The sequence below is a fragment of the Scyliorhinus torazame genome, chromosome 2 (genome assembly GCF_047496885.1).
Source record: "Scyliorhinus torazame isolate Kashiwa2021f chromosome 2, sScyTor2.1, whole genome shotgun sequence".
Taxonomy (NCBI): Eukaryota; Metazoa; Chordata; class Chondrichthyes; order Carcharhiniformes; family Scyliorhinidae; genus Scyliorhinus; species Scyliorhinus torazame.
In genome coordinates this window covers 191,792,400-191,816,293 of record NC_092708.1, presented here as the reverse complement: position 1 = coordinate 191,816,293, position 23,894 = coordinate 191,792,400, and the positions used below count along the sequence as shown (strand labels likewise).

The following is a 23,894-nucleotide window of genomic DNA, read 5'->3' as shown; positions in this document are numbered from 1 at the left end:
AATACAACCATTTATTCTGTGTTCCCTTGTCCTCTTTGTCCTCAACAAATACATCACCTCACCTCGGACTAAAATCCATTTGCCCCTTTTCAGCCCACCTGATCAGTCCATTGATATCTTCCAGCACTTTACAGCTTTCTTCCTCACTATCACCCACACGGCCAATTTCTGTGAACCTCTTAATCATTGCCCCCTACATGGTGGTGGTTAAGTCACTGATGACATACCACAAACAGCAATGGGCCCACATTGAGCTCTGCGAACACCACCCTTCCCCCGAAGCAACTTCCAATCACAAAAACATCCAGTAGCTTCCTGCAACTGAGCCAATTTTCTTTTTTCCTCTCTCTGGTACTGCAATACCTTGTATTACCACATTCACCCCCTGTTAAAAAAGAACCAGCGGGGTGATGGCCAGTATTACTGTCGCCTTTTCATGGTAGGACCAGGTATTGCAGGTACCATGCTATCGAGGGTTGCGGAGAAAGTTCTTGCGTTGTTAATTCTCTTCATGGTGCTGCAATCAGACGATCGGGCGGCCTGGTCGTCCTACTGGAGCGTCTTAAGTTTCGGCGGTGATCCTGGTGAGGGCCTTGGCGGTAGTGACTCCGGGAACGTGGTGTCTTCCTCTCAGGCAGTTTTGTCACCCCTAGGCGGCGCTGTAAGGTCGGAAAATGGGCAGAAGGAAGGGGTGCCTGTAGGGGGCGTCGGTGCCTGCTCGGCTCTGGGTCGGGGTTCTGGTGGCAGTACTGACACTCCGGGCAGGTACGGTGGGGGGCGTGAGGGCAGTGGCTCGGGCGCGCGTGGGGCTCCGGCGGGGGCCAGGTCCCGGAGGGAGACCGTATCTTGGCGTCCGTCGGGGAACGCTACGTAGGCGTACTGGGGGTTGGCATGCAGCAGGTGGACCCTCTCGACCAACGGGTCCGACTTGTGCGCCCTCGCATGTTTCCGCAGCAGAACAGTTCCAGGTGCTGCTAGCGAGGTGGGGAGCGAGGTCCCCGAGGAGGACTTCCTGGGGAAAACAAGGAGACGTTCATGAGGTATCTGGTTCGTGGTAGTACATAGCAGTGACCGAATGGAGTGAAGGGCCACTGGGAGGACTTCTTGCCAGCGGGAAACTGGGAGATTCCTGGACCGAAGGGCCAGCAGGACGGTCTTCCAGACCGTTCCGTTCTCCCTTTCTACCTGCCTGTTCCCCGGGGGTTATAGCTGGTCGTCCTGCTCGAGGCGATGCCTTTGTTAAGCAGGAACTGGCGCAGCTCGTCGCTCATAAAGGAGGACCCCCTATCACTGTGCATGTATGCGGGGAAACCGAACAGTGTAAAGATACCCTGGAGGGCCTTGATGATGGTGGTTGTGGTCATGTCCGGGCAGGGGATGGCGAATAGGAACCGGAAGTACTCATCAATCACGTTCAGGAAATATGTGTTGCGGTCGGTGGAGGGGAGGAGGCCTTTGAAGTCCATGCTGAGGTGTTCAAAGGGACGGGAAGCCTTTATCAGATGCACCCTTTCTGGTCGGTAGAAGTGCGGTTTGCACTCCGCGCAGATTTGGCAGTCCCTGGTGGCTGTCCTGACCTCCTCGATGGAGTAAGGCAGGTTCCGGGACTTAACAAAATGGAAGAACTGGGTGACTTCCGGGTGGCAGAGGTCCTCGTGGAGGGCTCGGAGGCGGTCTACTTGTGCGGTGGCACAAGTGCCGCGGGACAGGGCATCAGGAGGCTCGTTCAGCTTCCCGGGACGATACACGATCTCGTAATTGAAGGTGGAGAGTTCGATCCTCCACCGCAAGATCTTGTCGTTCTAAATCTTGCCCCACTGTGCATTATCGAACATGAAGGCCACCGACCGTTGGTCCGTGAGGAGAGTGAATCTCCTGCCGGCCAGGTAATGCCTCCAGTGCCGCACAGCTTCCACTATGGCCTGGGCCTCCTTTTCGACCGAGGAGTGGCGAATTTCGGAAACATGGAGAGTACAGGATAAGAAAGCCACGGGCCTGCCCGTTTGATTGAGGGTGGCCGCCAGAGCTACGTCGGACGCATCGCTCTCGACCTGGAAGGGGAGGGACTCATCAATGGCACGCATCGTGGCTTTTGCGATGTCCGCTTTGATGCGGCAGAAGGCCTGGCGGGCCTCCGTCGACAGGGGGAAGGTTGTGGACTGGATCAGGGGTCGAGCCTTGTCGGCGTAATTAGGGACCCACTGTGCATAGTAGCTAAAGAAGCCGAGGCAGCGCTTTAGGGCCTTGGGGCAGTGAGGGAGGGGGAACTCCATGAGGGGGCGCATGCGTTCGGGGTCAGGGCCTATAACTCCACTTCGCACTACGTAGCCTAGAATGGCTAGACGGTCGGTGCTAAACACGCACTTCTCCTTATTGTAGGTCAGATTCAGGAGGTGCGCGGTCTGGAGAAATTTACGGAGGTTGGTGTCGTGGTCCTGCTGGTCATGGCCGCAGATGGTGACGTTGTCAAGATACGGGAACGTTGCGTGTAAGCCGTACCGGTCAACCATTCGGTCCATCTCACGCTGGAGGACCGAGACCCCGTTTGTGACACCGAAGGGAACCCTTAAAAAGTGGTAGAGCCGCCCATCTGCTTCGAAGGCAGTGTACTGGCGGTCGCTATTACGGAGGGGTAGCTGGTGGTAGGCAGACTTGAGATCCACCGTGGAGAAGACCTTGTATTGCGCGATCCTGTTTACCAGGTCGGCAATACGGGGGAGGGGGTACGCATCCAGTTGTGTAAACCGGTCGATGGTCTGGCTATAGTCGATGACCATCCTATGCTTCTCCCTGGTCTTTACCACCACTACTTGAGCCCTCCAGGGGCTGTTGCTCGCATCGATGACCCCTTCCTTCAGTAGCCTTTGGACCTTGGACCTGATGAAGGTCCGGTCCTGGGCACTGTACCGTCTGCTCCTGGTGGCAACGGGTTTGCAATCTGGGGTGAGGATCGCAAACAGGGAAGGCGGGTCGACCTCAAGGGTCGCGAGGCCGCAGACAGTAAGGGGGGGTATAGGGCCACCAAATTTAAAAGTAAGGCTTTGTAGGTGGCACTGGAAATCCAGTCCCAGAAGGGTGGCTGCGCAGAGGTGCGGCAGCACGTATAGGCGGAAATTGCGGAATTCCCTGCCTTGGACGGTGAGGTTCGCGAGGCAGAACCCTTTTATCTGCACCGCGTGTGACCCGGAGGCCAGGGAGATCCTTTGTTGGGTGGGGTAGGTGACCAGAGAACAGCGCCTTACCGTGTCGGGGTGCACGAAGCTCTCTGTGCTCCCGGAGTCGATGAGGCATGACGTCACGTGGCCGTTGGTGCCGATCGTCATGGTGGCCTTTGCTAGCGTTCGGGGCCGACTCTGGTCCAGGGTAATGGAGGCCAGCTGCAGCAAGGAGTGAAGATCGGGCAGCGCATCGTCAGCCGTGTTGGGGGCTTGAGGCCCCGTCCATGGATCGCACATGGAGTCCGGGGACTCCGAAGATGGCGGCGGGGAGGAACAAAATGGCGGCGGGGAGGGACAAAATGGCGGCGCACTCTGCTCCCGTGAGGCGGAGGCCAGCTGCTACAAAGGGTTTTGGTCTGGTAGCGCGTAGCCAGCCGCGCTGGGGGCTTGAGGCCCCATCCAAGATGGCGCCGGCCATGGATCGCACGTGGAGTCCGGGGACTCCGAAGCTGGCGGCGGGGAGGAGCAAACTGGCGGCGCATGCTGCTCCAGCGTGGCGGAGGCCAGCTGCAGCAAGGGGTTTTGGTCCGGCAGCGCGTAGCCAGCCGTGCTGGGGGCTTGAGGCCCCATCCAAGATGGCGCCGGCCATGGTTCGCACGTGGAGTCCGGGGACTCCGGAGCTGGCGGCGGGGAGGAGTAAACTGGCGGCGCATGCTGCTCCAGTGTGGCAGAGGCCAGCTGCAGCAAGGGGTTTAGGTCGGGCAGCGCGTAGCCAGCCGTGCTGGGCGCTTGAGGCCCCATCCAAGATGCCGCCGGCCAGGGATCGCCCATGGAGTTCGGGGACGAAGACCCCGACGATTGGATCGGCGATTGACAAAATGGCTGCGCGCGCTCCTCCAGCATGGTTGCCGGGGGGGAAGAATGGCTGCAGCTGCGACGCTGCCTGGCGGGGCAAATGCTGCGGTGCTCGTTGGGCCGGCGGGGCTGGGAAAAGGGAGTGCGGCGGTGGGCCTGGGACGGTCGGGACTTGGAAGAACGGCTGTGGTTGCACAGGGGGCGGCTGGGGGAACGGCTGAGGGTAGTCATTGGATGCCGCGTTCACCGCGCGGGCGAGGCAGACCACGGCATAGTGGCCTTTCTTGCCACACCCTTTGCAGGTGATGGTGCGGGCCGGGCAACGCGTGCGCGGGTGATTCGCCTGGCCGCAGAAGAAGCAGCGTTGGCCGGCGGCGGTAGCGGGGCGCCTTGCCGCGCAGGCCTGCGGAGTTAGCGGGTAAGTCTGGGGGTTAAGCGGGTAAGTCTGGGGGGCTGCCGCGGCGGGGTGCCACGCAGCCCAGGGGGGCGCATGCAAGGGCGTTTTTGAACGCCACGTCCATGGACCCTGCCAGGGCCCGGGCCTCGGTGAGGCCCAGCGTGTCCATTTCGAGCAGCCTTCGGCGAATGTCGGGGGAGAACATACCTGCCACGAAAGCGTCTCGAATTAAAAGTTCGGAGTGCTCGTTCGCCGTCACCGCTGGGCAGCCGCAGTTTTGGCCCAGCACGATCAGTGCCCTGTAGAAATCTTCTAGCATCTCATCTGGGCTCTGCCGTCTCGTTGCCAGCAGGTGACGGGCGTAGACCTGATTAAGCGGACGAATGTAGTGTCCTTCCAGCAGTTCCATGGCTTTATCATAGTTCGCCGCCCCTTTGATCAGGGGGTAGATCGCCGGGCTGACCCGCGAGCGTAGGAGGTGCATTTTCTGCCTTTCCGTAGGGGTGTCGGCAGCCGTATTGAGGTAGCTCTGGAAGCATGCCAGCCAATGCTTAAAAATCGCGGCAGAGTTTTCTGCGTGAGGGCTGAGCTGAAGGCACGCCGGCTTGATGCGGAGATCCATCCTTCAAAGTACTTATCTGATTAAATTGATACGCAATCAATACGCTTGAGTCCACTTGGAGTCATATCGATTCAGCTTTAATCAGATAGAACTGTACCCAGCAGCGAAGTTACAGAAGTGAAGGCTGCTGGGACGGTGTTGGTTCTTATACCCCGCCTCTCAGGGCGGGGCTATGTACATTGCCCAATGGTAGACCCCGCGGTCTAGCCACTAGTCATTCCTCTCTCTGGTACCGCAATACCTGGTATTACCACATTCACCCCTGCCAAAACCCTCTAAGCATTGGGCATGCCCAAAATATGTGGACATGATTTGCTGGGCTTCCTGCGTACCTCGTACACCTATCCTCTACCCTGAAAAATTTACTCATCCTAGCCACTTTAGGTGGACGACCTAAAATTGTATCAGGCTAAGCCTGGCACATGATGAGGATGTGTTAACCCTGCTTAGGGAATCCGCCCGTAGACCCGCCTCTATCTCTCCTCCGAGCTCATCCTCCCACTGGCCCTTAAGCTCCTCCGCCGGAGTTTCCTCCGCCCCCGAAAGCTCCTGGTAAATATCTGAAACCTTCCACTCTCCCACCCAGGTACTGGAGACGACTCTGTCCTTTATCCCCCATGGCGGCTGCAGCGGGAAGGCCGGAACCTGTTGTCTCAGGAAGTCTCGCACCTGCAAATACCTAAACCCGTTCCCTGCTGGCAATTCAAATTTATCCTCCAAGGCTTTAAAGCTGGGAAAGCTCCCATCTATAAATAGATCCCCCATCCTTCCAATTCCTGCCCTCTGCCATCTCCGGAACCCACCATCTGGCCTACCCGGTACAAACCGATGATTATCATAAATCGGAGTCCAAACCGATGCTCCCTCCACTCTCTTATATCACCTCCATTGCCCCCAGATTCTCAGAGCCGCCACCACCACCGGATTTGTGGAGAATCGGGCCAGCGAGAGCGGAAGAGGTGCCGTTATCAGTGCTCCCAAACTGGTGTCATTGCATGACGCCGCCTCCATTCCCTCCCATACCGACCCCTCCCCCACTACCCACTTCCTGATCATGGCTATATTAGCCGCCCAGTAGTAATTGCAGAAGCTCGGCAGCGCCAACCCACCCTCCCCCGACTGCGCTCCAGCAACACTTTCTTCACTCGCGGGGTTTTATCCGCCCACACAAAGCCCAAAATAACCTTATTCACCCGCTTGGAAAAGGCCTTTGGGATGAAGATGGGGAGGCACTGAAAGACAAACAGAAATCTGGGAGGACCGTCATTTTCACGTTCTGTACCCTCCCCGCCAATGATAGCGGGAGCATGCCCCCTCTCTTAAAGTCCCCTTCCATTTGTTCTACAAGCCGGGATAGGTTTAACTTGTGCAGTGCCTCCCATTCCTGGGCCACCTGGATTCCCAGATACCGAAAGCTCTTCCCTACCATCCTAAGCGGCAGCTCTCCCAGTCTGTTCTCCTGTCCTCTTGCCTGGATCGCGAACATCTCGCTTTTCCCATGTTCAATTTATACCCTGAAAAATTGCCAAATTCCCCCAGGATTCGAATCACTTCCCCCATCCCCTCCAACGGGTCTGAAATATACAAGAGCAGGTCATCTGCATAAAGCGAGACCCGGCGCTCCACCCTCCCCCGAACCAGCCCTTTCCAGTTCCTAGAGGCTCTTAACGCAATGGCGAATGGTTCTATGGCCAGAGCAAACAGTAACGGGGAGAGGGGGCACCCTTGCCTCGTCCCTCGGTGTAGTTGTTTAAAGTACCCCGACCTAAGCCGGTTCGACGCACACTCGCTACTGGTGCCTGATAGAGCAACCGCACCCAGTCAATAAAGCCCTCACCGAACCCAAACCTTCCCAGCGCCTCCCACAGGTAATCCCACTCCACCCGATCAAACGCCTCCTCCGCATCCATCGCTACCACCACCTGTGGTGAACGTATTGCTGCTACAATTCACCACTGTATTGTATTGTATTATGTTGATGCCCTTGTGGGCTCCACCTCCTCGGGGGTGTTATATAGATCTGCAGCCTGTAGGCGGCACTCAGTACAGAGCAGTCGCAGGCAGGCACAGTTCTAGCTTATTAAAACCACGGTTCACTTCTACTAATCGTCTCGTGTGAATTGATGGTCGCATCAATTTAATAAGCTAAGATATCGCAATGAAAGCCGCCCTCAAACCTGATCGACTGGAACTCGACCCACAGGCAGCTGAAGCAAAAGGAATCTTTTCACATTGGCTTCACTGCTTTGAGGCCTACCTCGCCGCCTCCTCCTCGCCCGCCGTCACTGAGGCACAGAAGCTGAGTCTCCTCCACGCCCGGATGAGCCACAGAATCTTTGTACTAATCGAAGACGTAACCACGTACGCAGACGGGGTCGCAATCCTGAAAAGACATTACGTGAGGCCGGTGAATGAAGTGTTCGCGCGGCATCTCCTCACCACACATTGTCAACGCCCCGGGGAATCGCTGGAGGAATATCTACTGGAGGGTACTCGCTCGAAACTGCAACTACAAGGATGTCAAGTCCTCGCAGCACATGGAACTCGCCATCTGGGACACTTATGAAGCTGGAGTCCGGTCCAACTATGTCAGATAGCGCCTGCTCGAAAAGGGTGCCTTCGACTTAGAAGAGACGGTAAAACTATCCACCTCATTAGAGGTAGCCTTCCAGAGCCTAAATGCTTTCCCCTCCGACCACGCGGTTTCCTCGTGGACGCCGGAGGCACGACCATCACCCGACCCGAGATTGTCCGAGGCCTGTGCCACATGGCTGCCCGCCCAACCCGGGGGCCCGCCTTGCTATTTCTGCGGTCAGAATCAGCACCCCAGGCAGTGTTGCCCAGCTCGGAACGCGACCTGCAGCGACTGCGGCAAGAAAGGACATTTTGCCAAAGTCTGCTTGGCCCAACCCAAAGTTCCAAAATCACAGGCCCGACTCACAGGCTCGCAGACCCCGCAACATGGCTGCGTGCCTGCCGGTAGCGCCCCCTTCTGACGTGTCATCTGCCTCGTGCTATCCTTGGGGGCCACCATCTTTAACCCTACCCGACACGTGCAACTCATGGGGGCCGCCATCATGGCCGCCATCTTCAACGCCACCCGACACGTGCGACCGACGGTGGCCGCCATCTTCAACGCCGCCCGACACGTGCGACCTTGGGGGCCACCATCTTGGGACCACCCCGCTACCACCGACCACACCGGCTACCACGCTTGGCGCTGTCACTCTCGACCAGTCACGGCCCAAGCACCTCAAGAACTCCATGCTGACCGTCTGGGTCAATGGGCACGAAACGCCCTGTCTGTTTGACTCTGGGAGCACGGAGAGCTTCATCCATCCGGACACGGTAAGGCGCTGTTCCCTCCAGATTTCCCCCACATCCCAAACAATCTCCCTTGCGTCCGGATCACATTCAGTGCAGAACCTCGCGATACAGGGCGCCGAGTACGCCGATTTTAAACTCTATATCCTCCCCCATCTCTGCGCTCCTCTCTTGTTAGGACTGGATTTCCAGTGCAACCTCAGAAGCCTGATCCTGAAGTTTGGCGGACCCCTACCCCCTCTCACCATATGTAGCCTCGCGACCCTTAAGTCGCCCCTCCCTTGCTCTTCGCGAACCTCACCTCCGACTGTAAACCCGTTGCCACCAGGAGCAGGCGGTACAGTCCCCAGGACAGGACTTTTATCAAGTCGGAGGTCCAGCGGCTCTTGAGGGAGGGAATCATCGAGGCCAGTAATAGCCCCTGGAGAGCCCAAGTGGTGGTCGTCAGGACCGGGGAAAAGAACCGGATGGTTGTAGACTACAGCCAGACCATAAATCGTTACACGCAACTCGATGCGTACCCCCTTCCCTGCTTAGCGGACATGGTTAATCAGATTGTACACTACCGGGTTTTCTCCACGGTAGATCTGAAGTCCGCATACGACCAGATTCCGATCCGCCCGGAAGACCGCCACTACACTGCCTTTGAGGCAGACGGCCGCCTCTTCCACTTCCTCAGGGTCCCCTTCGGCGTCACCAATGGGGTCTCGGTATTTCAAAGAACGATGGACCAGTACGGGCTGTGGGCCACGTTCCCGTACTTGGATAACGTCACCATCTGCGGCCATGATCAGCAGGACCACAACGCTACCCTTCAGAAATTCCTCCAAACCGCCCAAGCCCTCAATCTCACCTCCAACAAGGAGAAATGCGTTTTCCGCACAACCCGACTAGCCATCCTCGGCTATGTCGTAGAAAACGGAGTCCTAGGGCACGACTCCGACCGCATGCGCCCCCTCCTGCAACTTCCCCTTCCCCACTGCCCCAAGGCCCTGAAAAGATTCCTGGGGTTCTTTTCATATTATGCCCAATGGGTCCCCAGCTATGCGGACAAAGCCCGCCCACTTATCAAAGTCCCCATTTTTCCCCTGACGACTGAGGCCCGCCTGGCCTTCAGCCGCATCAAGGCAGACATTACCAAGGCCGCGATGCACGCGGTGGACGAGTCCATCCCCTTCCAGGTGGAGAGTGACACGTCGGATGTCACCCTGGCCGCTACCCTTCACCATGCAGACAGGCCCGTGGCCTTTTCCCGTACCCTCCACGCCTCCGAGATTCGACACTCCTCTGTCGAAAAGGAAGCTCAAGCCATTGTGGAAGCTGTGTGGCATTGGAGGCACTACCTAGCCGGTAGGAGGTTCACCCTCGTCACCGTCCAACGATCGGTAGCCTTTATGTTCAACAACCCACAGCGGGGCAAGATCAAGAATGATAAAATCTTGAGGTGGAGAATCGAACTCTCCACCTATAATTACGATATCGTGTATCGTCCTGGGAAGCTCAATGAGCCCTCAGATGCCCTGTCCCGCAGCACATGTGCCAGGGCGCAAGATGACCGACTTCGGGCCACCCACTTCTCCACTTCATCAAGGCCTGCAACCTGCCCTTCTACACCGAGGAGGTCAGGGCCATGACCAGCGACTGCCAAGTCTGCGCGGAGTGCGAGCCGCACTTCTAAAGGCCAGACAAGGCCCACCTGGGGAAGGCATCCCGCCCCTTTGAACGCCTCAGCGTCGATTTCAAAGGGCCCCTCCCCTCCACTGACCGCAATGAGAATTTTCTCAACGTCATTGATGAGTACTCCCGTTTCCTCTTTGCCATCCCAAGCCCCGACATGACCGCGGCCACTGTCATTAAGGCCCTGCATAGTATCTTCACCCTGATCGGTTTCCACACTTACGTCCACAGTAACCGGGGCTCCTCGTTTATGAGCGATGAGCTGTTCAGTATCTGCTCGGTAAGGGCATTGCCAGCTACATCCCCGGGGAAACAGACAGGTGGAGAGGGAGAACGCGACGGTATGGAAGGCCGTCCTTCTGGCCCTGCGGTCTAGAGGTTTCCCGGTTTCCCGCTGGCAGGAGGTCCTCCCCGACGCGCTCCACTCCATTCGGTCGCTCCTTTGCACAGCCACGAACGAGACCCCTCACGACCGTCTATTTGTCTTACCCAGAAAATCCACCTCCGTGTTCTCGCTTCCGTCCTGGCTGACAACACCGGGGCCTCTCCTCCTCCGGAAGCACGTGAGCAGCTATAAGTCCGACCCCCTGGTCGAGAGGGTCCAGCTCCTAATTGCCAACCCTCAGTATGCCTACCTGGCGCACCGCGACAGCTGACAAGATACAGTCTCCCAATGAGATCTGGCACCCGCCGGTTCCCCAGCGACCATCACCTATGCCCCCCCCCTACACCAAACACCGCCCCCGCCCCTACACGGCCTACACACTCCCTCCCCCCATCGGCGACCCACCGTGATGAAGCTCAAGACGACACGCTCCTGGAGTCAACGAGCCCAACACCCATGCCAGCAGTGAAGCCGGAGCTGTGGCGATCACAGAGAACGATCAAGGCGCCGGACAGACTCGATCTGTGAGCCCACTGCTGGACTTCAATTTTTTAACAGGAGGTGAATGTGGTGAAGGTATTGCTGCTACAATTCACCACTGTTTTGTATTGTATTATGTTTTAAAAAAAATATATATTTATTAAAGTTTTTAACACAATTTTTCTCCCTTACAATCAATAACCCCCCCTCCCTCGTAACAAAAAAAAAACGAGACTTCGCGCAGAGCAAGACATATACATGGCAAAATGATATATTTACACAGCTTTGTACACTGGCCCTCACCCGTACGTGCCAGTTTCCCCAACCCTTCATGTTATCTCTTGCTCATCCACCCTCCCAGGCAGTCCCCCCTCTCCCCCCCCCAAGGTTGCAAAGGCCAGAATGCCGGCCTCTTTCGCCTCCTGCACTCCCGGTTCGTCCACTACTCCAAATATTGCTAGCCCCCAGCTTGGCTTGACCCGGACTTTCACCACCTGAGATATTGCTCCCGCCACTCCTCTCCAGAACCCCTCCAGTGCCGGGCATGACCAAAACATATGAACATGGTTCGCCGGGCTCCCTGAGCACCTTCCACATCTGTCCTCTACCCCAAAGAACATACTCAACCTCGCCCCCAGCAAGTGCGCTCTGTGGATCACCTTAAATTGTATCAGGCTGAGCCCGGAACACGAGGAGGAGGAATTAACACTACCTAGGGCATCAGCCCACAGACCTTCCTCGATCTCCTCCCCCAGCTCCTCCTCCCACTTACCCTTCAACTCTTCTACCAGCGCTTCCCCCTCTTCTTTCAACTTCTGGTGTATTACCGACACCTTGCCCTCCCCGACCCATACACCCGGGATCACCCTATCTTGAACTTCTTGTGCCGGGAGCAACGGAAATTCCCTCACCTGTCGCCTCACAAACACCCTCACCTGCATATATCTAAAGGCATTTCCCGGGGGTAACTCAAACGTCTCCTCCAGTGCCCCTAGGCTCGCAAACGTCCCGTCGATGAACAGGTGCCCCATTCTTCCAATCCCCGCCCGATGCCAGCTCTGGAACCCCCATCCATCTTCCCCGGGACAAACCGGTGGTTACCCCTGATCGGGGACCACACCGATGCTCCCATTGCACCCCGGTGCCGTCTCCACTGGCCCCAGATCCTTAGCGTTGCCGCCACCACCGGACTCGTGGTATACTTTGTCAGCGAGAGCGGCAGCGGTGCCGTCACCAACGCCCCCAGGCTCGTTCCTTTACAGGACGCCATCTCCATCCTCTTCCATGCCGCCCCCTCTCCCTCCATAACCCACTTGCGGATCATCGCCACATTTGCTGCCCAGTAGTAGCTCCCCAGGTTTGGCAGCGCCAACCCTCCTCGGTCCCTACTGCATTCCAGGAGTCCTCTCCTTACTCTCGGGGTCTTATTCGCCCACACAAACCCCATAATACTCCTGCCTACTCTCTTAAAAAAGGCCTTAGTGATCACGATGGGAAGGCACTGAAACACAAACAGAAACCTCGGAAGGACCACCATTTTGACCGACTGCACTCTACCCGCCAGCGAGAGCGGTAACATGTCCCAGCTTTTGAAATCCTCCTCCATTTGCTCCACCAACCTCGTCAGATTCAGTTTATGTAGGGTCCCCCAACTCCTGGCTATCTGGATCCCCAGATACCGAAAGCTCCTCTCCGCCCTCCTCAGCGGTAGGTCCCCTATCCCTCTTTCTTGGTCCCCCGCCTGTAATACAAAGAGCTCACTCTTCCCTACATTGAGCTTATAGCCCGAAAACTCCCCAAACTCCCGTAGAGTCTGCATGACTTCCACCATCCCCTCCATTGGATCCGCCACGTACAGCAACAGGTCATCCGCATATAGCGACACCCGATGCTCTTCTCCCCCTCGGACCACCCCCTTCCATTTATTAGACTCCCTCAATGACATGGCCAATGGTTCGATCGCCAATGCGAACAACGGGGGGACAGGGGGCACCCCTGCCTCGTCCCTCGGTACAGTCGAAAGTACTCCGACCTCCGCCGGTTCATCACTACACTTGCCATCGGGGCTCTGTAAAGGAGCTTAACCCAATTGATAAACCCTACCCCGAACCCAAACCTATGCAGCACCTCCCAGAGGTACTCCCACTCTACTCGGTCAAAGGCCTTCTCCGCGTCCATAGCTGCCACTATCTCCGCCTCTCCCTCCTCCGATGGCATCATTATCACGTTTAAGAGCCGCCGCACATTGGTGTTTAGTTGCCTGCCCTTTACAAATCCTGTCTGGTCCTCGTGGATCACCCCCGGGACACAGTCCTCGATCCTCGTGGCCAGCACTTTTGCCAGCAACTTTGCATCCAAATTGAGGAGCGAGATCGGCCTGTACGATCCACATTGCAGTGGGTCCTTGTCCCACTTTAGGATCAAAGAAATTGTCGCTTCCGACATTGTCGGGGGCAGGGTCCCCTCCTCTCTTGCCTCATTAAAGGTCCTCACCAGTAGCGGGGCCAACAGGTCTGCGTACTTCCTGTAGAACTCCACCGGGAATCCGTCCGGTCCCGGGGCCTTCCCCGCCTGCATGCTCCCCAAACCCTTGCTCAGCTCCTCCAACCCAATTGGTGCCCCCAAACCAGCCACCTCTTGCTCCTCCACCCTCGGGAATCTCAGCTGATCTAGGAATCGTCTCATCCCCATTTCCCTCGCTGGGGGCTGGGATCTGTACAGCTCTTCATAAAAGGTCTTGAATACCTCGTTTATTTTCGTCGCACTCCGAACCGTGGCTCCCCTTCCATCTTTGACTCCCCCTATTTCCCTCGCTGCCATCCTCTTACGGAGCTGGTGTGCCAGCATCCGACTAGCCTTTTCCCCATACTCGTAGGTCGCCCCCTGCGCTTTCCTCCACTGTGCCTCCACCTTCCCTGTGGTCAACAGGTCAAACTCCGTCTGGAGCCGTCGTCTTTCCCCAAGTAATCTTTCCTCCGGGGCCTCTGTGTATCTCCTGTCCACTCTCAAAATCTCCCCCACTAACCTCTCCCTTTCCATACCCTCTGTCTTCTCGTATCGTATTGCAGACGATACGAAGATTGGTGGAGTTGTGGATAGTAAGGAGGGCTGTTGTCGGCTGCAAAGAGACATAGATAGGATGCAGAGCTGGGCTGAGAAGTGGCAGATGGAGTTTAACCCTGAAAAGTGTGAGGTTGTCCATATTGGAAGGACAAATATGAATGCGGAATACAGGGTTAACGGTAGAGTTCTTGGCAATGTGGAGGAGCAGAGAGATCTTGGGGTCTATGTTCATACATCTTTGAAAGTTGCCACTCAAGTGGATAGAGCTGTGAAGAAGGCCTATGGTGTGCTCGCGTTCATTAACAGAGGGATTGAATTTAAGAGCCGTGAGGTGATGATGCAGCTGTACAAAACTTTGGTAAGGCCACATTTGGAGTACTGTGTACAGTTCTGGTCGCCTCATTTTAGGAAGGATGTGGTCAACAGCCCAAACTCCGCCTGTACCCTCCGCCGCACCCTCAGTAGCCCCACATCCAGGGCCTCCGAGTATCTCCTGTCCACCTGGAGTATCTCCTCCACTAACCTATCCCTCTCAGTCCGTTCCGCCTTTTCTCTGTGCGCCTGTATCAAGATTGATTCCCCTTTGACCACTGCCTTCAGAGCTTCCCAAACCGTCGCTGCGGAGACCTCCCCCGTATCATTTGTTTTCTGGATGGACTTGTTAGCCCGCCCACAGATCGCTTCATCCGCTAGCAACCCCACATCCTGTCTCCACAGCGGGCGTTGCCCGCTCTCCACACTAACCCGTAGATCCACCCAGTGTGGAGCATGATCCGACACTGCGATTGCCGAGTACTCCGTATCCACCACCTTCGGTATCAGCGCCCTGCTCAGAACAAAAAAGTCGATGCGAGAGTATACCTTGTGGACATGTGAAAAAAAGGAAAACTCCTTTGCCCTTGGCTGTGAAAACCTCCATGGGTCTACTCCCCCCCATCTGCTCCATAAAACCCTTCAATTCCTTTACCGCAGCCGGCCTCCTCTCTGTCCTGGATTTTGACCTGTCAATTCCGGATCAATGACTGTATTGAAGTCCCCTCCCATGATCAGGTTACATAGAACATAGAAAATACAGCACAGAACAGGCCCTTCGGCCCACGATGTTGTGCCGAACCTTTGTCCTACATTAATCATAGATTATCATTGAATGTACAGTGCAGAAGGAGGCCATTCGGCCCCCTGAGTCTGCACCGGCTCTTGGAAAGAGCACCCTACCCAAACTCAACACCCCCAGCCAACACCAAGGGCAATTTTGGACACTAAGGGCAATCTATCATGGCCAATCCACCTACCCTGCACATCTTTGGACTGTGGGAGGAAACCGGAGCACCCGGAGGAAACCCACGCAGACACGGGGAGGACGTGCAGACTCCACACAGACAGTGACCCAAGCCGGAATCGAACCTGGGACCCTGGAGCTGTGAAGCAATTGTGCTATCCACAATGCTACCGTGCTGCCCTTAAGAACAAATAAATCTACACTATATCATTTTACCGTAATCCATGTACCTATCCAATAGCTGCTTGAAGGTCCCTAATGTTTCCGACTCAACTACTTCCACAGGCAGTGCATTCCATGCCCCCACTACTCTCTGGGTAAAGAACCTACCTCTGATATCCCTCCTATATCTTCCACCTTTCACCTTAAATTTATGTCCCCTTGTAATGGTTTGTTCCACCCGGGGAAAAAGTCTCTGACTGTCTACTTTATCTATTCCCCTGATCATCTTATAAACCTCTATCAAGTCGCCCCTCATCCTTCTCCGTTCTAATGAGAAAAGGCCTAGCACCCTCAACCTTTCCTCGTAAGACCTACTCTCCATTCCAGGTAACATCCTGGTAAATCTTCTTTGCACCTTTTCCAAAGCTTCCACATCCTTCCTAAAATGAGGTGACCAGAACTGTACACAGTACTCCAAATGTGGCCTTACCAAAGTTTTGTACAGCTGCATCATCACCTCACGGCTCTTAAATTCAATCCCTCTGTTAATGAACGCGAGCACACCATAGGCCTTCTTCACAGCTCTATCCACTTGAGTGGCAACTTTCAAAGATGTATGAAAATAGACCCCAAGATCTCTCTGCTCCTCCACATTGCCAAGAACTCTACCGTTAACCCTGTATTCCGCATTCATATTTGTCCTTCCAAAATGGACAACTTCACACTTTTCAGGTTTAAACTCCATCTGCCACTTCTCAGCCCAGCTCTGCATCCTATCTATGTCTCTTTGCAGCCGACAACAGCCCTCCTTACTATCCACAACTCCACCAATCTTCCTTTCGTCTGCAAATTTACTGACCCACCCTTCAACTCCCTCATCCAAGTCATTAATGAAAATCACAAACAGCAGAGGACCCAGAACTGATCCCGGCGGTACGCCACTGGTAACTGGGATCCAGGCTGAATACTTGCCATCCACCACCACTCTCTGACTTCTATTGGTTAGCCAGTTCGTTATCCAACTGGCCAAATTTCCCACTATCCCATGCCTCCTTACTTTCTGCAGAAGCCTACCATGGGGAACCTTATCAAATGCCTTACTAAAATCCATGTACACTACATCCACTGCTTTACCTTCATCCACATGCTTGGTCACCTCCTCAAAGAATTCAATAAGATTTGTAAGGCAAGACCTACCCCTCACAAATCCGTGCTGACTATCCCTAATCAAGTAGTGTCTTTCCAGATGCTCAGAAATCCTATCCTTCAGTACCCTTTCCATTACTTTGCCTACCACCGAAGTAAGACTAACTGGCCTGTAATTCCCAGGGTTATCCCTAGTCCCTTTTTTGAACAGGGGCACAACATTCGCCACTCTCCAATCCCCTGGTACCACCCCTGTTGACAGTGAGGACGAAAAGATCATTGCCAACGGCTCTGCAATTTCATCTCTTGCTTCCCATAGAATCCTTGGATATATCCCATCAGGCCCGGGGGACTTGTCTATCCTCACGTTTTTCAAAATGCCCAACACATCTTCCTTCCTCACAAGTAATTCCTCGAGCTTACCAGTATGTTTCACACTGTCCTCTCCAACAATATCGCCCCCCTCATTTGTAAATACAGAAGAAAAGTACTCATTCAAGACCTCCTATCTCTTCAGACTCAATACACAATCTCCCGCTACTGTCCTTGATCGGACCTACCCTCGCTCTAGTCATTCTCATATTTCTCACATATGTGTAAAAGGCCTTGGGGTTTTCCTTGATCCTCTAAGTCTGGGATCTTACCTAACACCCTCCTCATAAATTCCACCTTGTCCCAATTCAGAGCATATATGTTCACAAGTACCACTCACACCCCATCCAGCTTCCCACTCACCATTATGTACCTACCCCCCTTGTCTGACACGGTTCTCCCTGCCTCGAATGCCACCCGTTTGTTGATCAAGATCGCTAACCCACTGGTCTTTGAGTCCAGCCCTGAGTTCAGTACTTGGCCAACCCACCCCTTTCTGAATCTCGCCTGGTCTGTAACCTTTAGGTGTATATCTGGTAACATTGCCACGTCCGCCTTCAGCCCCCTCAAATGCGCAAACACGCGAGCCCTCCTGACCGGCCCGTTCAGCCCTCTGACGTTCCATGTAATCAGCCCGGTTGGGGGGCTTCTAACTTTAGCCAGCAAAACAGCCCCTTATTACACATAGCACTACTTATATTTGTACAACCCAGCACAACAAATCGCCGCCACAGTACTTCTCCAAGGCTTCAGTGTCTTTTAATTCGCCTCCAGCCAATTTTCTTTAATAAAGGTCCATACTTCGTCTGGTGTTTCAAAGTAGAAGTCCCGTTCATCATGTGTGACCCACAGACGGGCTGGGTACAGCATCCCAAACTTCACCCCCTTCTTAAAGAGGGTTGTTTTTGCCCGATTAAACCTAGCTCGCCACTTGGCCAGATCAGCGCCCAGGCCCTGATAAATGCGCAGCTCACAGTTCTCCCATTTGCTGCTCCGTTCCTTCTTGGCCCACCGCAGAACGTGTTCCTTATCCAGGAACCGGTGCATTCGTACCACCATGGCCCTCGACGGCTCGTTCACTCAGGGCTTCTTCGCAAGGGCTCTGTGCATTCTATCCACTTCCAGGGGCCGAGGGAACGCCTCAGCCCCCTCAACTTCTCCAACATGTCCGTCACATAAGCCCTCGCATCCGATCCCTCACTGCCTTCAGGGAGGCCGACAATTCTAAGATTCTGCCTCCTGGACCTGTACTCCAGGCCTCCAGCTTCTCCTGCATTCTTTCCTGGCGGTCGTTCATCATCTCCACTTTGGTCTCCAGCACAGTTATATACTCCTCGTGCTTGGACACCTTTTTCTCCACCTCCTGGATCGCTCTCCCGTGGGTCTCTTGATTCTGCACAACTTGAACAATCGAACCCTTAATCGGGTCCAGCGTGTCCTTCTTCAGCTTGGCGAAGCAATCTTCAAAAAAACTCCACCAGCTGCTCCGTCGATACCGCCTCCCTACGGGCTTCACTCTCCGCCATGCTTTCCTGCGTTGCTGGCTCTGCTCGTGTCTTCCTTATAGGACTTTGTCTTCTCACACGGCCACTTCTGGTCCAATTCTCCATACACCGGAGGGGGATTTCTCCTCACTCTTCACCCATTTATCCCATAAAATCTAGAAAAAAATGGGGGGAAAGGTCCAAAAGTCCGTCACAGGCGGGAGCTATCAAATGTGCGACCTACTCCTCCATGGCCGCCACCGGAAGCCACTGAGCCAATTTTCTGACCAGTCTGCCATGTGTTACCTTGTCAAAAACCTTGCTAGTGTCACTTAGACTACATCAAATCTATTACCCTCAAGGGATCCTTCTTGGTTACCTCCTCAAAAGATTTACTCAGACGAGTCAGCACAGTCTTCCCATTCATAAATCCATGCTGATTAACTCATGTCTGTCGAAATGCCGGTTTGCGCTGTCTCTCATCACCAAGCTTTGGCTCATTAGCAACAATACAGTGTTAGCAGTTTGGGGAGGTGATGGTGGAGTGGCAATGTCACTGGACTAGTAATTCAGAGGTCTGAGCTGATGCTCTGGGGATGGGCAGGGGGGTTTCCTGTTTCACCACATGTATATACAAGGAATTTGCAAAATATGTGGAAGGGAAAACCACAGGAGAATAAGCAGAAATAATCTCCTTGTACATTTGTGTTTCCCTCAGATAAGTGTAAACTGGTTCACTTCAAGCTCCCTTATCGATGGCAGGTTGATGAGGACGGATGGAAGGATCTCCCAGACATGGAGCAGATTGAAAAGGATTACTGTGATCCTTACTGCACAGACAGGTAAGCTTGATATAAGGATGCAGAGCAGGGCTGTCTAAGACTTTGTCTTCCCTGACCCAGATTATTGGTCGTCTTCTCCTTCAGATTGGTTTGTAAAATCTTTATTTATAGTACAAGTAATGCAATATTATAATATGTTATATTGTAATTATAGTGATTGGTTGGCTAGCCGAAGCATTGTCTCAAAGAAAGCAATGGGGAGTATAGACTCCCTAAGATGTTTCCTCCTGCAGAATAAATTGTTGCGATAGTGTGAAATTTGGCATTCTTGCATTTGACCTGACGAGGGCAAGATGAAAAACTTTGATAACATGCCCCTCCTTTCAGAAATGTTCAAGTTCTGTACCACCAAGTGACTGTATATTTATAAAATATTATGTCATAAGGACCAATTGGCCTCATACCCTGTGTCAATTTTCTATATTATATAAATGTCGTCTTTCATGAGGTGTACATGGCAAAATGTCATCACAAATTCACTTACCTTTTCACAACCAGGGGTCACAGCATATCGAGAGGGTAGTGGAGATGAGATTTCATAGTCAGGAGAGATGGTTTGCATTTATATAGTGCCTTTCATGACTTTCGGATGTCTCAAAGTGCGTTACAGTCACTGGAGTGCTTTTGAAGTCACTGTTGTAGTGCAGGGAACATGGTGGTGAGTTTAAGCACAGCAAGATCCCACAGACAGCAATATGCTAATGACCAGCTATCTGGTTCAGTGATGTTGGATGAGGGATTAATATTGGTCAGGACGCTGGGAGAAACACCATTGCTCTGCGTTGATAGAGTGTCATGGGATATTTTAGCTCTGGCTGAAATGGAAGGTGGGACCTTGCTTTTAACATCTTGAGCGGAATTCTCCGACCCCCCGCCGAGTCGGAGAATTGCCGGGGGGGTGGCGTGAATCCCGCCCCTGCCGGCCGCCGAATTCTCCGGCACCGGAGATTCGGCGGGGGCGGAAATCACGCTGCGCCGGTCGGCGGGCCCACCCCCCTGGCGATCCTCCGGCCCGCTGCTTCTATGCCAGTCCCGCCAGCATAAATTGAACCAGGTCCGTTACCGGCAGGACCTGGCGGCGCGGGCGGGCTCCGGGGTCCTGGGGGGGGCGCGGGGTGATCTGGCCCCGGGGGGGGCCCCCACGGTGGCCTGGCCCGCGATCGGGGCCCACCGATCCGCGGGCGGGCCTGTGCCGTGGGGGCACTCTTTTCCTACGCGCCGACCATCAGCCTCCGCCATGGCCAACGCGTAGGTGAACCCCCCGCCCCCCCCGTGCATGCACGGGGATGACGTCAGCAGGCGCTGACGCTCATGAGCATGCGCGGACTTGCGCCGGCCGGCGGAGTCCCTTCGGCCCCGGCTGGCGTGGCGCCAAAGGCCTTCCATTCAGCCGGCGGGGCGCAAACCACTCCGGGGCGGGCCTCGCCCCTGAAGGTGCGGGTCTAGCCTCTAAAGGTGCGGAGGATTCCGCACCTGTGGGGCGTCCCGACGCCGGTGTGGTTCACGCCACTCCGTCCCGCCGGGACACCCCCCCCGTCCCCCCCGTCCCGCCGGGTAGGGGAGAATCCCGCCCAAGTTGTGACGACTGGAAGACTTTAGGAATATTGGATTCTACCTATTGGGCAATTTAAGGGTTAAACACCTGTGGTTATAGTGTATCTGACTGCAGTAGTCATGGTTGTTTAAAAATAATTCCGTTTTGCAGTGCCTGGGTGCTTTTAGCAGCCAGAAGGTGAAATTGGCAAATGAATGTGTTTTTCAATTTGGTCTAGTGGACTTTGGTTTGACTGGGAAAGTTCCTGCGAAGTTAATGTGCTTGGTAGCCTGCAGAGTTCATTTGTTTTTCAGCTTAGTGAGATGAAGTCATTGCTAGGTGGAGCCCAGGAATGCAGAGAGACCTTTTGAAAAGCTTTAGAGAGGCAGTTTTTGGAGAAAATTTTGGAGCAAGGAGTTGAATTCTGATCTGCCTGACACTGAGTCCATAATTTTCCCACAGTAAGATAGACTGACAGCTTATGTTTCTTTTCTCGGTGTTCAATGGGAAATTTAGTAGTGTTTAAGGGGTAAATTGAAAGCTGTTCTTTTTGGGTGTGAAGTTAATAAAAGTTAATATTGCATTCATAGAGGGCAGCACGGTGGAGCAGTGGGTTAGCCCTGCAGCCTCACGGCGCCGTCATCCCAGTTTCGATCCCAGCTCTGGGTCACTGTCTGTGTGGAGTTTGCACATTCTCCCTGTGTTTGCGTGGGTTTCGCCCCCATAACCCAAAGAAACGCAGGCTAGGTGGATTGGCCGCACTAAATTGTCCCTTAATTGGAAAAAATGAATTCGGTACCCTAAATTAAAAAAAAATATATTGCATTCATAATAAAGTTTTGTTTTCGAAATACCTAGGGCGGGATTCTCTGATCCTGAGGCTACGTGTTGACGCCTTCGTAACGGGCCAACGGCATCAACAGGCCCCAGGATCAGCGATCCTGCGGCCTACAGGAGGCCAGCACAGTGCTGGAGCGACACATGCAACTCCAGCTGCCGATACCGGCGTCAAACGGGCGGCGCGGGTCCGCGCATGCACGCTACTTTCCTTCTCCGCGCCGGCCCCGATGCTACATGCCGAGAGCTACAGGGGCCTGGCGCGGAGTAAAAGAGGCCCCCACCAGGAGAAGCCGTCCTGCCGATCGGTAGGCCCCGATCGCGGTCCAGGCCATGGAAGAGCCCCCCCCCCAGGCTCGGACCCCCCCCCCCCCACACCAGGCCGCCCCTTGCAGGATGGACGCTGAGGTCCCTCCGGGTAAGACCACATGTCAACGGCGCCGGCGGGGCTCGGCCTATCTCGGCGGCCACTCGGCCCATCCTGCACGGAGAATCGGCGGGGGGGGGGGGGGGGTGGCGTGTAGAGTGGCCCCCGACCAGTGCCGCGCCAATTGCACCGGCGCCAATGGCACCAATTCTCCGGTCACTGGAGAATCAGCGGACCAGTGTCGAGGCGGCGTTGCGTGAATCGCACGCCCCCCCCCCCCGCGGGCGATTCTCCGACCTGGCCCGGGGTCAGAGAATCCCGCCCCAAATTTGTATTTCTTCGTGCAATCACGCCTGAAGCGGATCATTCTTTCCATAGTCTTACAAATAAACTAAAATATTGAAATTTTGGTTCAGTATCTTAGCCCCTGTTAGGGTTTGGTCTGAGGTCGTAATACATCTCAAAAGATGTCACTGCTGACAGTGCAGCACTCCCTCAGCACTGAATTGGATTGCCAGCCTAGGCTATGGGCACGAGGTTTCTGGAGATGAGCTTGAACCCAGGGCCTTCTGATTCTGAGGCGCCAGCACTACCGCAAGTAACATGGGGAGAATGTTTCTGAATGAGGGGAGATGGGTGGCATAGTGGTTGGTAATGTCACTAATCCAGAGGCCCAGGCTAATGCTCCGGGGACAAGGGTTCAAATCCCATCACGGCAGCTGGTGGAATCTAGATATATTTTTATTGGAAGCTTGTCTCAGTAATGGTGACCAAACTGTTGTACAAACCCACCTGGTTCACGAGGAAATCTGCCGCTCTGGCCTACGTGCGACTCCCAGACCCACAACAATGTGGCTGACTCTGAACTGCCCTCTGAAATGGCCGAGGGATACACTCAGATCGAGGGGCAATTAGGGATGGGCAACAAATGCTGGCCCAGTGACAGCGACATCCCAGGAAAATAATAAACAAAAGTGCAGATTCACCAGATGTAATTGTGAGGGTAGCAGTGGGGGCAGTGCTATAATTTACAGGTGGATCAAAGGAGCTCGGGGACACCGTGAGCTGCACGGTGGACATCACAGAGGTAGATATTGATCAGGTATGAACACACGCCTGATTATAAAAGACAGAGGGCGGGGTTCTTCGGAAACCGGTGGGATGGGCCACTCCGGCAGCGAGGAGTGGCGTGAACCACACCGGCTCGGGCCGCCCCAAAGGTACGGAATCCTCTGCACCTTCAGGGGCTAGGCCGGCGCTGGAGTGGTTTGCGCTGCGCCGGCCGGCACGGAGGGGGCTTGGCGCCATGCCAACCGGTGCCATAGGGCCTCCGCCGACCGGCGCGTGTTGGTACATGCGCGGGAGCGCCATCCTAGCGCATGCACAGGGGGGAGGTTCATCTCCGCGCCAGCCATCGCTGACCGGTACCGATGAATAGAGTGCCCCCACGGCACAGGCCCGCCCGCAGATCCGTAGGCTCCGATCACGGGCCAGGCCACCATGGGGGCACCCCTCGTGGCCAGATCCCCCCGTGCCCCCCCCCGGTGACCCCGGAGACCGCCCGTGGAACCAGGCCTCGCCGGTAAGTACCTGCGTAACATGCACTGGCGGGATCCGCCAAGAACGGGCGGCTAATCGGCCCATCACGGGCCGGAGAATCGCCGGGGGGGGGGGGTCGCTGCCAGCGGCCGCACACTGGCGCGGCGCGATTCTCACCCCCGCCAAATCCCCGGCACCGGAAAATTCGGCAGCCGGCAGGGGCGGGATTCACGCCGCCACTCCCCCCCCCCGCCCCGGTGATTCTCCGACCCGGCGGGGGGTTGGAGAATCCCGCCCAGAGAGTCTGCTCATGGACATGGCCCATAATGCCGGTGTCGATTACCAGACATCTGGGGCAAAATTCTCCACCA

At 55.1% G+C, this 23,894-nt stretch overlaps 1 protein-coding gene across 1 annotated transcript in view; it reads left to right on the top strand.

The window, feature by feature from the left end:
* Positions 1 to 23,894, top strand: part of LOC140394479 (protein mono-ADP-ribosyltransferase PARP12-like) — a 119,170-nt gene that overhangs the window by 64,285 nt on the left and 30,991 nt on the right. Inside the window, exon 5 of the mRNA XM_072481781.1 lies at positions 19,123 to 19,246. Coding sequence (XP_072337882.1) covers positions 19,123 to 19,246 — 124 coding nt within the window. The remainder of the gene's footprint in view (positions 1 to 19,122; positions 19,247 to 23,894) is intronic.